The sequence below is a fragment of the Lygodium microphyllum genome, chromosome 5 (genome assembly GCF_053477565.2).
Source record: "Lygodium microphyllum isolate KBCC chromosome 5, Lygodium_microphyllum_v1.1.10, whole genome shotgun sequence".
Classification (NCBI taxonomy): domain Eukaryota; kingdom Viridiplantae; phylum Streptophyta; class Polypodiopsida; order Schizaeales; family Lygodiaceae; genus Lygodium; species Lygodium microphyllum.
In genome coordinates this window covers 46,763,064-46,780,658 of record NC_141139.1, presented here as the reverse complement: position 1 = coordinate 46,780,658, position 17,595 = coordinate 46,763,064, and the positions used below count along the sequence as shown (strand labels likewise).

At 41.1% G+C, this 17,595-nt stretch overlaps 1 protein-coding gene across 1 annotated transcript in view; it reads right to left on the bottom strand.

The window, feature by feature from the left end:
- Window positions 1–381: 381 nt before the first annotated feature.
- The window catches only part of LOC148035777 (alpha/beta-Hydrolases superfamily protein), an 83,784-nt gene continuing 66,570 nt past the window's right edge, over window positions 382–17,595 (bottom strand). Inside the window, exons 7-9 of the mRNA XM_087677792.1 lie at window positions 14,808–14,916; window positions 14,076–14,140; window positions 382–891 (exon numbers count right to left, since the gene is read on the bottom strand). Coding sequence (XP_087533918.1) covers window positions 744–891; window positions 14,076–14,140; window positions 14,808–14,916 — 322 coding nt within the window. The 3' untranslated portion in view covers window positions 382–743. The remainder of the gene's footprint in view (window positions 892–14,075; window positions 14,141–14,807; window positions 14,917–17,595) is intronic.

Sequence of the window (17,595 nt, the reverse complement as noted above, 5' to 3'; positions counted from 1 at the left end):
GACAGTAGAGATGTCCCTGCCTACTTGTGCACCTCTTTATGCAATCCTACTTGTGCACCTCTTTGTTCATCACTTATTCATATTGTATGTTCTCTACTGCACTTTCCCTCCCTATATGGCAGGATTGTAGCCAATATCTGGCTCTAATTTTTCATTTCATTGACATAATGCACTCTGTAGATTAGGTTGGCTGTATGTGTGTGTGTGTGTGTGTGTGCGTGTGCGTGTGCGTGCGTGTGTGTGAATTCCAAAATCAACAACATGAGAGAGCAAAACCAAAATCAACACATGGAAGACCACAAATGGCTTCTTCTCTGGCCAGGCCATTAGCAATGTGATTACCACATTCAGAAATCTTTGTCTATCATTTGTCCACAAATGGAAGAACAGATGGCCGTCAACAATATTGAGGCACTATCATATTATTTGAAAATTTTCACAACACACTCATGCTCACTAGCCAGCAGAATGGCATAGAAAAATCCCGTCGCAAATACATGATCATTTCCAAGACTTAAGTATACAAGGATTAAGGGCTCCTAAATTGGGTTGCATCCTTTGCACCACTGAGACATGCACAGATGAAGGATTCTAACCGGGTTACATGCTTTGCACCACCTAATGTACAAGCGATTTATGCAAATCAGCTGCAGGTGTCCATAATACAGTACATTCCTCAGAGGGCAATCTGTCAGTTTTTAGCAAGGATTTATGCAGTAAATCTTCACAGAGCAATGCACATATCAATGCCAGGGATCATCCCAGCCTTTTGGGCCCTCTCTTTTCACAAAGTCTACAATTGCACATACAGCTTCTTGGACTCTGTTTGACAAACTGTGATTTCCCCACTCTATCTCCACTTTCTCTGCTCCCCCCAATGCTTTACAAAGTCTGTACAGTTCAATCATCACAATGCAGGAAGTATAGATTCAAAAAACTGATGACTAAGCTAATGCCTCAAAGCAGATTAAACAGCACAACATTGTATAACTAAGCAGATTGAAAAAATGATGACTAAGCTAATGCCTCAAAACAATTAAACAGCACAACATTGTATAACTGAACAGAAAAGACAGCACCAATGCAAACCCATTGGTGATCATTGAAATAAAGCTTCACAAATCTAACATTGTGGTCAGAAGTATGTAGTAGAGGATACAGCAAAACATACAAGCTTTTAGATCTAACAGACCATCTTTGATGTTTTGCCTAGGTTAGTTTTCTTATATCTAGCGGTATAATCTTCAGTCTTATGCTAATCTTTAGTGCAATGTAGTCGTCTCGAAACTATAGAGATAATGCTGGGTGGTTTTGGCACCGGGGGGGGGGGGGGGGGGGGTGAGAGCAGGTTGGAAGACTAAGACCAGCCATGGCTATGCTGCCTTAAAATGTCACCATCTAAATTTGTGGAAGTTACAATTAGTATGCTTTTCATCACAAAAGTCCCATCACAAATACTCTCCCCTTTTCACTTCAAGATACCGTAGCATATTATGACATATCTCATTAAGAGCATGTCTATACGTGTCATATTCTCATTTGAAGGACACAAGAAGATCAACACTAAAGGCTATCACTATTCTAAAAATAGCTGCAGGAAAGCATGAGTGTTTGGTTATTATATGACTAACATTTTGCATATGTATCTTAAAGGTCACTAAAACAATTATCTATTTACGTAAAAGAAGCATGAGGGCATAACTGTTTGTCCATAACATAACAAAGCTGTGCATTTTAGGTAGAGGACTATTCATGACACTCAACAGAGATAACAGGGATTTAGGAAGTCCCACCAAGAGAGTACTCCTCACCTAAGTACCATGCACTTGACATCATTGCAGATTAGGAGTTTTTGAGGAGTAACAACTCTCTTGGTGCGACCATCCAAAGCCCTTTCGTCTGATACTCCGTGATCAACATACCTCTAAAAAACCTGAACACCTTGTAATAAATTGGGGAAACTTAAGTCTTTTCTATAATCCTTACTACATTAGATAAGGTTCTTTAAGAACCAACATGCACTTTGTCACACCACAATAGAAAAAGAACTTATATTTGAAACCAACCTTCCTCCTCGGATAGGGTGGTGGTAATAACCTGATTTAACAGTAATTACAACAAGTAATTAATTTACATAAATTGAAATGCGCACTTTATCTCTGAATTCCTGGACAATGGACGGCCTATTGGGCCCAGAATTGGTGCCCCTTTTCGGTACTTTTAAATCTTTTATTGCAAATGGATGGAGTAAAATTGAGATTCACCAATATTCTTCACTAATATAAATGCTACTAGTTGTCATTAAATTAATTGTCCTTCACCTTGCTCCTTGCAACACAAATTTAGCTCCAAATTGAAATGGGCTGGTTGGCCTCTTGAATCTCCTTGCAATTATTCAATTTTGGTTGCTGGAATTCAAGTCTTAGGCCTTCAATTTTGAGCATGAATCCCAAGCTAGCTATCAAAACCCTAATTTCTAGTGAAAATTAGGGTTTACAACGAACATTTATTGAAATCTCTTCCTTTGATGACTCAAACTATTCGAAATGGTTGGAGAATGTGAAAGAATACTGTAGAGGAGTTGAGAAATGGTTGGAGAACGTGAGAGAATACTGTAGAGAGAGAAATTTCTTATTTTCTTTGTCTAAACCACCTACAATTTCCTACTGCCCTTATCAAGAGAGTCGAATTTGCCGTTATCTTCAGCTTGGGAGCCCAAAATGGCTGTTACCAACCTCCAATTGTTGTCACTTGCCTATTTTGGCCCTTTTGGGCCTGCCACTTGTTGCCGTAGGCCTTCAAACAATTGTTTTCAGATTTTGGGCAAGCCTTTAATGCTATAGAGCAATTCAATAACCTCTCCTCCCACTCCAACAACTTGCTTCTCTCTCACAATGGCTGGAATAGACTTCCATCAACCCCCAAAAACGTTTTTTCCACTTGCATGGGCATTTGCCGAGTGGCAGACTTCTAATTCTATTTTGTAACATTATCCAACTTATTAAATTAAGTTTCAAAATATTAATTTTAAAAATTAATTAGATAATTATTCTAGCTCTCAAAAATTTAATTTCACCAAACAATAATTAAATTGATTGTGTTGATTTATCTCCCAAGTATCCCTGAATAGCTATTGATCCTTAGACCAACATTGATTATTTAATTAATACCTAGTCTCTAATGTCACTACTAACATTAGTGGCCAATAAATTGGTCTAGGCCCAAATTTGACAATAGATACCACTTGTTGAGAAACCCTTTACCCTTCACCTGCAGTTTACGTTTTTGCGTTTTTGTTTAGGATTTGCAACCCCAAAAAGGGGCGCCATTCTAAATTGATTATGCCTATTTATAGGCCACTCTCTCATTCATTCCTCACGGCTGATTCATTCAATCCATCATCTCTTCTCTCCAACCTCTCCATTACCCTCACACCCCTTCAAGAGGACATTGCGATTCGAGGTTCGTGGCTGTCTTCATCATCTTCCTTGTGCTATGGTACCCTTGTTCCCTTGTATCACATTCACTCCATGATTCAGATCTTCATTATTCCATTCATCGGAGTCTCTCTTCTCTTTTCTTCTCCATGTTTGTTGAGTTCACTTCGTGTTTCTCCCCACAAACCCTACTGTCTCGCTGGTATGTCATCTTTTAACACCACTTAGCACCTATTAGACATAACTTATTACAACTTTTTAACTGATATCTCGGGATCTTAGGTCCCACATGATAAAATAACTAACTTACATCTCACATGTGCAAGTCACCTTTGGATATTTGATTAACTTTTAATCAAATGCTAAGGAAAGTATTAAAATTTTATATCCTTGTGATAAATCTTTCCCTTAAAATCCTTATAATCACACTTGATTGCACTGCAATGTGCCACTCGCAAAACATATTGCATTCGAATTTTCCAAAACGCATTATAGTGTAAATAACATTGGCCACTATTGCTTAACCATGCTATAGCCTATACCAATGCCAAACACTTACTGAAAATTTTCAGCGAGTATAAATATAACATAAAAGTCATAAAGAATCCAAAATAGTTTCTTGTTAGAAATTCATAGAATGCATTTTCCATTACCATATCTGAACTATTCTAGCTAAACAATCATAGCAAAGCATAAACTTAGCATAAACATGGCTGAACTATTAATGGCATTCATAAAACATGCTTCTGTCCATAAAACCAGCTGAATACCACTAAGAGTTGATGATCATCCACTAAATACCAGCAACGGATAATCAATCTATGATGATCGTTCACTAATGCAAACTCATGCATACAGATACAAATGTACGGTTTTAGAGTTATAATGAAAACCATACCAATATGCATATCAAACTACAATGACTACTATACTGAATAGTGACCTCATGGGAGACATACTGTCAATACAGTATCTTGGATGAATGTTAAATACATCCGAGATTCACTATACACAAGAGTTGTCCATCATTGGAGAAGTGGAAGTGCTACCTCCCTCTTGACTATCACGTAGTCCCCTAGATTCCTTGCTTTGCTAAACCTAACTAAGCCCGATAGTTGGCTCTAACTCAAAAGCCTCGAGGTAAAGTTGTAACAATTGAAATGGTTTGTCGAGTCACTCTCTTCCATCCACTTAGCATCCATCAATAGGTGAAATAATACTAAAACTTCACCAAGAAGCAAATGGATACTACTTTTCATGCTCCAAAACCTGCACTAGATTCTAGGCAACATTGCATCTAGTCAACTAGCCTCTCATAGGTACTTGACATGCTAGGAATACCAAATGCTTAGCTAAATACAATGTTAGTACTAGAGCAAAGCTTTTGACCTTCAATCAAGTGCCCACCAAGTCAAGCAAATTAATGGTATCCTGGCTATGGAACCATGGATCTAGCCTTCCTCCTTGGATAGGGTGGTAATAACCCAATTTAACAGTAATTATAAGTAATTAATTTATATAAATTAAAATGCACACTTTATCTCTTAATTCTTAGACAATGGACATCATGTCGGCCCAAAATTAGCGCCCATTCCAATATTTATTTATCTTTTATTGCAAATAAAAGGAGTATAATTAAGATTTACCAATCTCCACTAATCCGAGTGCTACTTGTTATTAATGACCTTTACCAATTGCTACTTGCTATTAATGACCAGCAAGCCTTTAAACCAATTTGCCCCTTGGTTTGTTTGGGCAATTGGCCTTCATCCTGCTCCTTGTGAGACAAATTTATCAAATCACTTTTTTTCATTCACTTAGTATCCATCAATAGATTAGACAATACTAAAACTTCACCAAGAAGCACATAGATGCTTTACCTCCTAACTCTTCATAGCCCAAAACTTGCACTAGGTTCTAAGCCATTTTCCCTCTTGAGTATTGTGATGCTTTATACTTTCACATTGCTACAATTTCAACTTAAATAATATACAATATTGCATTCAGTTGACTAGCCCCTCATGTGTACTTGACATGCTAGGAGTACCAAATGCATAAAGAGACATTGTTGTTTGCATACTTTGGGCCATTGCAATGTGACTTTGAATGGGAATTTGCATAGTAGCAACCATACCAAGATACATTTTTCCATACATTGCAAAAATTACTTGTTGCATTTTTCCTCAAGACCAGCACCATATGTAACATTTGCATGACCAACATTAATATCATGAGTCCCAAATACAATGGGCTGCATATATAAATTGACAAACTTACCACTTTGTGCCCCAACTCCACACCAAAAGAATTTGCATAGTAGCAGCCATACCAAGACACATTTTTTCCATACATTGCAAAAATTACTAGTTACATTTTTCCTCAAGACCAGCACTATATGGAACATTGGCATGACCGACATCAATATCACGAGTCCCAAATACAATGGGCTACATATATGTATTGCCAAACTTACCACTTTGTGCCCCAACACCATGCCAACATTGGTATACATTGGACCTTGCATACCATGCATAGGTGGCTGCATACCAAATATATTTAGTCCTTGCATCGCCATGGTTGAAGCACTACTAGCCATTGCTTGGAAAATTGAACCACCATCAAAGTACCCCAAGTAACCCACATTTGTATACATGCTTTGCTGTCCAAAAAGCATTGGATTGACACTTTCAAGTTAGCCTTGCATATGCATCAATTGCTCCACCGGCATCATTTGCTTATGCTCACTATTCACATTTGGAATATCATTCTATTGCATTGGCTTTTCCTTCAATGTATTTGCTATCTCAAAGCTCTTGAAGACGATATTCTTGTAAAATATTACACGGCGCAGCGAACAGAATCTGAGAAAGAGATAGAGAGTACACAACAGATAAGAGGAGAATCAGTAAATTCTTTAACTCCAAACAACTGATACAAAGATGGCTCTGTCCACCCGTGCGCTTCCACTGTGTGAAGCTTAGATGGCGATCTAGACAGAAGATAGGTGAAGAGCTTAAGGCTAGCTAGAACAACAACTCTGACTGGGTGAAAGATGAGTGAGAGATGGCTACGAAGAGGTTTAGCTTTTATAGCCCACGAAGGTCGTTAGGTCGGCGTGCTGACCGACCTACCATATGAGCCTCCACTAGTCGGCCAGTGAATATTCCAAGGAATATTCCCTTTACCATCGGGCCGGGGGCAACGCCCCCGGACCCCCGCCAGGGGGGCCAGCGGCCCCCCTGGGACCCCCCAGCCAGGGGCCGCTTCCGCGGCCCCTGGACCCCATAATAGGAGCCCCTTTTAACTCCCTTACACCGCAACTCGATGCAATGCGCCTCGAGTTGCTACCAGCTTAACCACTCTGTCTAACCCAAAGATTAGACCCACAATAGTCACCTTTTTGCCATCCAGTCACATAGACCTCATCTGATATACAAGTCAGGACTCAACCAATGTCCGGGCTCACATTTGGCTTCTTCTCATAATGGGGGCCTTACAACTTTGAGCACCGTGGATCATTGGTAGCACCTAATGAGGGTGGGGCATTGATCATATCTAACACCCCCCCTCAATGTCCACCCATAGGTGAACTATCTCCTCGGCCCAATGCCGAGTCTCTGAAGATGATTTTGAAGCAGATCCTTCGTAAGTGCTTTGGTGAAGATGTTTGCTCCATTCTCCTCTGTTGGACAGTAGACCAGTTCCACTATCCCATCCTCCATCAAGTCACGTACATAGTGGTACTGGATCTCTATATGTTTGGTACGTGCATGAAACACTGGATTTTTGGCAATGGCGATGCAACTTTGATTGTCACATCTCAGCATAGTTGGTTCTTCATCCTGCACTCCCATATGCCATAGAATCCTTCTCAACCATACGGCCTCACATGCAGCAAAACAAGCTGTCTTGTACTCTGCTTCGGTAGAAGACAATGCCACTGTTGGTTGCTTCTTACTAATCCAAGAGAAAATTCCTGAACCCAAAGAGAAACAATAACCAAAAACTGACTTCCTGGAATCAATGTCTCCTGCCCAATCTGAGTCACAGTTTCCCACAAGAGAAGTTCCAAAACTGTATGTGATACCATAGTCAAGAGTTTTCTTCAAGTATTTGAGCACCCGCATCCCAGCCTTCCAATGACTCTCATGAGGTTTGTTTGAGAACCTGCTCAAAACACCAACAGCAAAACTGATATCTGGTCTGGTGTTACACAAGTAGATCAGACTGCCGACCAACCTCCTATACCTCCCAATGTCTGCTAGTACTAATGTATCCTCGACGGATAACTTTGCATTCACCTCCATAGATGTAGCTATCTCCTTGCACTCGGTCATGCCAAATGCCTTCAAGATCTCCCATGCATACTTCTTCTGAGAGATGAAGATCTTTCTTGGCTCTTGCCAGACTTCAATCCCCAAACAGTAGTGCAACAAGCCCAAGTCTGTCATTTCAAACTCAGAACTCAAAGCCTTTCGAGTTTGGTTGATCATATCTTCATAGTCACCTGTAATAAGAAGGTCGTCCACATATAGGACAATCACTACAGACTTTTTACCATCCCTGTAAACATACAAGTTAGCATCTGAGGCACATCTTTTGAAGTTTAGGTTTAAAAAGAACCTATCTATCCGCTAGTACCATGCTCTGGGGGCTTGTTTCAGCCCATACAATGCCTTCTTCAGTTTACACACTTTGTTCTCAGAATGGGGGGCCTCAAACCCTAGTGGCTGAGCCACGTACACCTCCTCCTTGAGGTCACCATTTAAGAACGCTGACTTAACATCCATTTGATACACTGGCCACTTCTTGTGGGCAACCACTGCAAGTATCGTGCGAATAGTGGTCATTCTGGCAGTTGGGGCAAATGACTCTTGAAAATTAAACCCTTCAACTTGTGAAAATCCTTGGGCAACCAGTCTAGCTTTGTACTTTTCTAAGGTACCATCAGCCTTGTACTTTACCTTCCAGATCCACTTGGTGCCAATAATCTTCCGCTTTGCTGGTCGATCCACTAGCTCCCAAGTGTCATTCTTCATTATGCTGTCATACTCTGCCTGCATAGCATCCTTCCATGATGGATCTGCAAGTGCTTATTCTAAGTCAGTTGGCTCCTTTACTTCTCTCATAATCTCAACCATCAAGGCCATATTGACTATGTGAGCAGAAGCCCTCCTTTGCTCCTCTATTCTCTGAGACCTCCTTGGTCCGTCTGCCTTCTCCTCAACAGATGCAGGCATAGGATTATTGTGGTCATAGAGCTGCTTCACCCAGCGCAGCAATGGCTTTTCCGGTGGGGTGATGTCAGGTTGGTGAACTTTTTCCTCATCATCTGAAGATGATGCTTTATCCTCCTTAAGGATAGGGATAGCTCTCGGGACAGGCTCATAGTGGACTACTTCTTCGCTTGATGATAAAGTGGAAGAACTTGCCTTCTCCTCCTCCACTGTATGCGGCTCCTCCTTGAACACCACATCACGACTCGCGATGATCTTCTTTGCCTCTTGGTCATATAACTTGTAAGCCTTCTGCTCATCACTATAACCCAAGAAGATACATTTTCTGCTTTTTGGTTGTAACTTATTTCTCTTCTCATCTGGAACATGTGCATAACATTCACATCCAAAAATTCTGAAATGTAAAACAGATGGTTTCTTACCAGTGTAAGCCTCATGAGGTGTTATTCCCTTGAGAGCCTTTGTGTAGCTCCGATTTAGAATGTAGACTGCAGTATTAATAGCTTCAGCCCAAAAATGGTTAGGCAATCCCTTGCCCTTTAGCATGCATCTTGCCATCTCCACAATGGTACGATTCCTGCGTTCCACAACACCATTCTGCTGAGGTGTGTGAGGCGTCGTCAATTGACGCTTGATCCCTTTGCTCTTGCAAAAGCCTTCAAACTCCTTTGAGTTGAACTCACCACCACCATCTGTTCTAAATTTCTTCACACATTTCCCTGTTTCATTCTCAACAAGTATTAGCCATTCTTTAAACTTACCAAAAGCTTGAGCCTTATCACGAAGAAAGTACACCCACATCTTCCTACTGTAGTCGTCGACAATCAACATAAAATAAGAAGATCCCCCCAAGGCCTGTGTAGGCATCTTACCACACAAGTCAGCATGCACCAACTCTAGAGGAGCCTGTGCTCTATTCTTGCTTTCTTGTGGAAATGCCTTTCTCTGTTGCTTGCCCATCATACAAGCTTCACATGGTTCCTTCAATTCAGTTATTGTAGGTAGGTGAGCAACCATACCTTGCTTTTGCATCTCCTTCAATACTGCAAATCCAATGTGTCCAAACCTTTCATGCCAAAGCTTACTTGTGCCCACTCCAGCGGTGGCTGTAAGAGCACTTAGCTCATACAGGTTGTTCCTTCTTTCTCCTTTGCCAACAATTGTATCAGCACTATCAATAATTTCTGCACCTGTCTTCTTGAACCTCACTTCATGACCAAGATCAGTTATGGCAGCAACTGATAAGAGATTTCTCTTGATTTCGAGAACATACAACACATTTGAAAGCTTTTTGACTTCACCATTTGCAGCAACAAAAGAAATAGTACATGTGCCCGCAGCAGGGCATTTAGCATCATTTTCAACAGTCACAGTGATGGATTCTTGTAGAGGCTGCATAGAACTGTATAGACCTTTCTTGTTGGTCATGTGACGGGAGGCCCCACTATCCAACACCCATGAGTCAGTGGTAGATTCTTCTTGCGCCGAGGAGCACACTTCCTCAATAGTCGCCATGAATAATTCCAACTTTGCTTCAGCCGTATTGGCTGTCTCTTTCCCTTTACTTTTAAGGGTACCATTCTTTTCATCTACCTTCTTGACACGACAATCTGCAATTGCATGTCATTTCTTCTTACAGTAGAAGCACTCTCCTTAAAACTTCTTCTTGCCACCCTTCTTCTTTTTGTCACCATCATTTTTGGTGGAGGAAACACCTTTGCCTTTTGCATTGGCAGAGAATGCAGCATCTCCATTGTTGCTTCCTTCTTGGGCTTTCAGCCTCAACTTCTCCTCCATTAATAATGCACAAAACTCCTCAAAAGTCAAAGCTTGAGGTCTCACCTGAGTATTAAGGGCAGTTACTAGTCCATCAAACTTTTATGGACAAATCCAAAGACACCTCCGAGCTAGCTCTTCACTAGTCTTTTGTATCCCAGCGCCAGCCATCTGATCGCGCAGATTCTTAATCCGAGTGATGAATGCTTCAACCGTCTCTCCTTCAGCAAACTTCTCCGCTGCTAGTTGATTCTCCAAGTTTTGAATCCTTGTTTGGTTTCGTGTTCCATACTGACTCCTTAGTACATTCCAAGCATCTGACGCTTTGGTTGTATGCTGAATCAGAGTCAAAACACTGTCAGAACAGCTTGTAACTAAGGCACACAATGCATCTGCATTCCTTCGTTTCCAAGCTCGTAGAAGATCTGCATTCGGAGGAACCATCACACTAGGATTTGATGGGTCGGGGGTAGGCTGTGGTTCTGCGTCAGTCCCTAGCACAGTCTTCAGAAGCTCATAAGAATCAAGGATAGTTGTAATTTTGAACTTCCACAAGGTGTAGTTTGTACCATCTAACTTGCCTTCGCTGAAGGTTGGTGGATGAATCCTCAGTGTTTAAATAGCCGGTACAGCAGCACCATCTCTTGCACCGCTTCCTGATGCGCCAGAACCACTTCCCGGAGTCGACATAGTTTCTCTTTGCTGTTGAAGCCTTTGCCTCTTGCACGCTCTCCGATCTCTAGAGCCCCCTGGGCTTTGATACCATGTAAAATATTACACGGCGCAGCGAACAGAATCTGAGAAAGAGATAGAGAGTACACAATAGATAAGAGGAGAATCAGTAAATTCTTTAACTCCAAACAACTGATACAAAGATGGCTCTGTCCACCCGTGCGCTTCCACTGTGTGAAAGCTTAGATGACGATCTAGACAGAAGATAGGTGAAAAGCTTAAGGCTAGCTGGAACAACAACTCTGACTGGGTGAAAGATGGCTGCGAAGAGGTTTAGCTTTTATAGCCCGCGAAGGTCGTTAGGTCGGCGTGCTGACCGACCTATCATCTGAGCCTCCACTAGTCGGCCAGGGAATATTCCCTTTACCATCGGGCCGGGGGCAGCGCCCCCGGACCCCCGCCAGGGGGGCCAATAGGGGCCCCTTTTAACTCTCTTACACCGCAACTCGATGCAATGCGCCTCGAGTTGCTACTAGCTTAACCACTCTGTCTAACCCAAAGATTAGACCCACAACAATCACCTTTTTGCCATCCGGTCACAAAGACCTCATCTGATATACAAGTCAGGACTCAACCAATGTCCGGTCTCACATTTGGCTTCTCCTCATAATGGGGGCCTTACAACTTTGAGCACCATGGATCATTGGTAGCACCTAATGAGGGTGGGGCATTGATCATATCTAACAATTCTCTTCTTGCCTTTGTTACCCTCTTTTAAGGGGTTCAAAAAGTGCATAAACTAAGGATCTTTTGCCAATTGTATAAACATTTCAGTTGTCACCTACTACTGTCGTAGGCCTTCAAATATCCATTTTTAGCTTCTTAGCAAGTCCCCATTGACATTAGTGGCCAATAAAGTGGTCTAGGATCAAATCTAACACCGGGTACTACGTAGTACCTGTCAGGCATGACTTATTACAACTTTTGCCTTTGGCACCAACTGATATGTAGGGATCCTAGGTTTCACACAATAAAATAACTAACTTGCACCTTACATGTGCAAGTCACATTTGCACATTTGATTAGCTTTTAATCAAATGCTAAGCAAGCATTAAAATTTCACGTCCTCATGACGAATCTCTCCCTTGATCTTTATATCTAGTGGGTGCAAAGGAAACAAATTTAATAAACAATTAAATATGCAAAATAATAGAAAGGTTACAAATCTGTTTTCTATTGTGTTATGACATATGGTCCATAATTAATCATCCATGAGTCTAAAGTCATGACTAACTTACCGAAACTTGACAAATAAGGTCCCTTAAGCTTATCATCAATAGAGCAACATGGAGGCGCTACTTTATATGAGGTACAGGGAATATGAAAGAAGGAAACGGGTTAGATAAATATATGCACTTGCGAAGATACAACTCAATACCAAGAGTACAATAGTTCAAGCAGCATAGTTTGAAAACAAAAGCAAAGAAAGTGTAGTGACAAAAGCACAACAACCGACACATGTGATCTGTCCTCTGAGAATATCCAAATCAAGCTGAAAAACATGAACTTGGCTGAAAACCCAGACTGTCAGAGAGCAGATCTACAGAAAAAGAAAAAGTTGAAGATGGCCACAAAACTGCAGAATCATCGGCTGCAAAGGCAAAGTATCAGCTGTCCTGATTAAAATGGCTGCAGAAGAAGCAAAAACGCAGGGAAAAACTGCAAAACATAGGCTGTAAACAGCTGTCTGATGGCTGGCTGCCATCCAGCACTCTGCTCAGCTGCTTGGACCTGCCCAGGTGTGGACAGCACAAGACAGAAGCTGTTGCAGCAGTTAACACACAAACAGACATGAAAACTGCAATAAAAAACAACAGTCGGCACCAGAACCAAGAGGAATAGGCCCTAATACCATGTCAAAAAAAGTGTGGAGTGACAACTAAACACTATTGCACCAGCAATCATGATCAGCTATGAAAACTTCTATCAAGATCCAGACTGCAACACACCCACAAACAGTTAACAATCACCTTCTTGGAAGCTTCCAAGGAAAGGCTATGGCCATGATGGAAAGACAACTGGAGAGAGAGTGGACAGCAATTAGATGAAGGCTCGATGGAGGTAAAATGAATGCAGGCAAGCTCCCAAGCCAAAACACTGAGACTATGTAATGGTGGGCAGTATACAGACAGAAGTGAGAAAATCTGGCTGACCTGTAACCCGAATATGGTCAACCTGCAAAAGCCATAAATGTGGCCGACCTGGGCAGGGAAAAATACACATAACAAAGACCTTGCAAAGGCCTATGGACTAAGGCCATGACTTGAACTGCTAACTCAACAGTGATTCTAGAGCCAGAATTGTCTTTTTGTTTTGCTGTTTCCACCATGTTGGGAAAACTTTGGAGAGTGCTTTGGTTTCTTAATTCCTTTCCAGTAAAATTTGTTTTCGCATGAAATGTGTTTCACATGACCTTACTTGCAACAAACTCCTAAAGTTGTGTGTGCAGGTCACTCCATAATGTTAGCCCTGAGGTTATAGAGGTTCTTTTTTGGGGTCTTTGGCCTTTTTTTTTGGCTGAGTTCTTTTTTTGTTTCATATGGGAGCGCCTTGGTTTGTTATGCCAAGGATTCATCACTCGGCCAGTCAAAGCAATTACTGCATAAAGTGCAGGGCTGTCCTCCAGATTTCCGTTTGCGTTGCTTGTCATACTTAGAACTTTATAGAACTACCAAAGATACGAAACTCATTGTGACTTGCAGAAGTCACAATGACTATGCTTTCTACGAATTTCCATAATTTCTGTGACTTCAGTTACTTGAAAAGCTGTCATAATTAGTTAGACCTCTAGAACTTATTAACTTATGTGATTTACTTGTCAAAACTAGAAGTAAATGTATTGTGCACATGTGTGTGTGTTTTCAATATCGTATGTAGATCGAATGCTACATACCGCTCCACCAAAGAATGTTTGTTGACATACTCTGGGACATATTCATCTGCCATGGAGAAGATCACCTGTGCATGTACACATGCCCAAGTTGTAAGTAGAATAAAGCTCAACATTTTTCCTACATCTGAAAAAACCACATAAAGAATCGTCCATGAGAAAATATTATCCTTGGTCCAAGCCCACCTTGCATCACGTAGAGACCAAATACTCTTGGCCTTTGCACTTGAAAACTTCTGCAATGTGCAATTCCATAATGATGCATTGCTAGCTATTTGTGACCTAATTAAATATCAATCATCTGTCCACTTATTTTGTAAAATAAATAGTGATGAAGTCCCACAGATGTGGATATAGAGGCTAAATATTTTGGATATGAGGTGAAGCCCAACTTATTAAGGAAGAACAAATGAGTACCAGAATTGTTTCCATTAGTAGCTTAACCTGTGGGAGCTCAAAACAAGTTGATACCAAGTCAAATCATCAACCAGCAGTTTCTGATTTAGAGGCTGGGCGTGTGCCCATTCATCAAGCAGATACATAGGATGTAGTGGCCAAAGAGAGGGATGCTATCAAGTACACTAAAATATCCCCCTGACATGGTTGTTGGCCACATTGGGACAGCAAGCCCTATTTGCCAAAGCATGTAATGAAAAACCACTCTGCCTTTAAGATAGCATCGATATTGTTAAAAATACAAAAACACAAGATGAAAGCTCATGCAAAGCACCTAACCTGGCAAGGCACACGTGCCATGTGCCCAAGTTTCATTCGAAGTTGTTGGTCCGTTAAATCAGAGCTAAACATGTCATCATCCCCCATAAAAGCGCAAAGTGAATGATACCTTCAAACACCATTTTTCATGTAGTATAAAGTCAGATAAGAGAACAAAATAGACTTCAAAGATCAGTACACATCCTCCTCAGCTTTATTCCATCTAGACATATTTCCACACTGAGCACACACTTCATCAACTTGACAGAACAGTACTGGTCACTATAGCTTTCTTAGAAAAAATTGCAAATCATCAGCTTCCTTTAACATTTTTAGACAGTTTTGTTGAGCAAAAATTGATGGAAAATTAACATGCATTTCGTCTAATTCCACTCCTTAAAAACAGCCCCAAAAGGAGTTATTTACCAAAAATGCATTTTATTTTTCTGACATAGGACAAATATCCAAACATTTCTTGTAAAAGGACATGTCGTAGGCATCCTCACTTTATCCCTCCTCATCATCATTCTCTCCCAGCCATCAGCCAGCCTTGCTGCCACACCACACCCAAGGGCTAGCCACCCTGCCATCAGAGGCTGCTGCCATCATCCAAGAGCTGCCGCCCTAACTACTGCTGTCCAGCCACCAAAGGCTGCTGTCTACTGCTAGAAGCTACTAGCCCTGACCTGGAGTGATGTTGCCTGCTGCTGATAGTTGCCGCTGTTGAGCTAAAAATGCATCACAAACTGATTAGCTCTTTAAAACAGCCCCAAAACATATAAATTACCAAAAGTCTCATTAAACGGTGCGGTGTCCTAGAGAGTTTCTGTATTCCATAAGAAAAACCCTAATTTGGGGGATCCTTTTGCATCTATAAATAGACAGGTTGCCCACCATTCAATCTATCCTTGTCTTGCAGGTTTCGGCCATCAGCCCTCTTTCACTAGCTGTCCAACCTCAAGCAACTATTGCTATGTGGTCTACAACTGTCGCCCAACCTTCCATTGCTGCCAGTGATTAGTTGTCATCATCTCCAAGCAGTTACATTGCTACGTTTACCAGATCCAGCCCCAAACACCGCTGCGTTTTGGTTTCCAACCTGCTGCCCTTCCATTTCCAGCATCAGCCTGATTTGCATGTACATCTACAGCAGGTTGTTTTTGTGTTTTTAGTACTTTTCTTCATCAACTTGTGCTCCAATTGATGGTTATTGCACTTGGGATCCGTCTCCGGTGGATGACACACATTGACCCCTCCCTCAACCTACTCTCATGAGAGCCACTAGTTGTTGGACAGCTCTGCTCTTGAGCATTCTACACATTCTCTCATTCATTTATAGCATTGATTCATTCACTTCATAGTTCTCTTTCTTCTCATTTGTGTTTTGCCTTTAGGATTTGTATTTATTGTGTTACTATTTTAGCCATGTTCATACATTTTGTGTTTTTGTTGTGCAAACCTAGCATATCTTCACATGGTATCAAAGTTGATGCTCTTTTAAAGAGTATCCTGTGACCATCGTGAAGAGCTTGGTTTTGTGCAAGGTACACAAATGACACATATTTGATTCACGATGGCTCAAATGACTCCATCTTTAGATCCTCTAATGCTTTCTCCAACTACTCATTCAATGGAGGCCCTAAGGAGGCATTATGGTCTTGATTTGGAAAACAACACTCCTACTAACCTTTCTTGTAGGGATTAGTCACCAAGGCTCCTCTCATACTTTTTCACAAGGTACACCTCAATTGGAGCACTCTGCTAACAAGACTGATCATCTTTCAATTGAGGAAAGACTATCCACTCAAGATACAACCAAAAGTTTAAACTCTTTACAATCAAGTCCAATGACAAGTGTGTACGATCCATTTTTGTGTGAATCTGATTTTGTCTATATTGCTCCTTTAGTTATGCAAGAACTGACTATAAGTCACCATGGAGACCCAAATTGGTACTCGTATGGTTTTGAAGAAAAATCTGTGTTTAGACAAGTGTGTACGATCCATTTTTGTGTGAATCTGATTTTGTCTATATTGCTCCTTTAGTTATGCAAGAACTGACTATAAGTCACCATGGAGACCCAAATTGGTACTCGTATGGTTTTGAAGAAAAATCTGTGTTTAGAGATGTTCCACAAGGTGATCCTTCATCTGCCATCTCATTTGGGTATGAGTTTGATGTTTCTCATTCACCTTCATGTTTTCCAGCCTTCCTTCCCACATTCACTTCTCATTTAGATTCCTCTTCTTTCAATCTAGATCCTTACTTTAGACCTACAATAGTTTATCTAGCCTTAGTGCACATTGTCTTTGATGCATATCAAGGTTTTAGGCCATCACTAGACACTTGAAGGTATACTACTTTGCACCCTAATACATCATTAGTGGGAATGCCACCCTTTGATATTGTGTCTTACACACACCCGTAAGTATGCTACTCTCTATCCTTTGGCCTTGTTGTGTAGGAAATCACTCGCACATTATACCACCCTCATTTGCTCAAATGCATAAATAGCCATCTAGTGTTAATGAGTCGCCTCCTTTGAAGCAAACAAGAAGTGGAAAGGAATCACCTCCACATTTAGACACAATTTTGCCTTCCCCAATTAACCCTAAACACGAACCACATTTTGATGCCAATGGTCAGTCTCCTTCTTTGAAGGAAAAAGGGAGTAGTATACTCACCCTCACAAAGACTCTCTTGGCACTTCTTGCCTAAAAAGACTAGGTTTGTATATTTTGCCAGAAACCCAACCATGTAGATGACGCTTGCCACTCAATGGCCAAGGATCTTAGACCCACACTCAAAA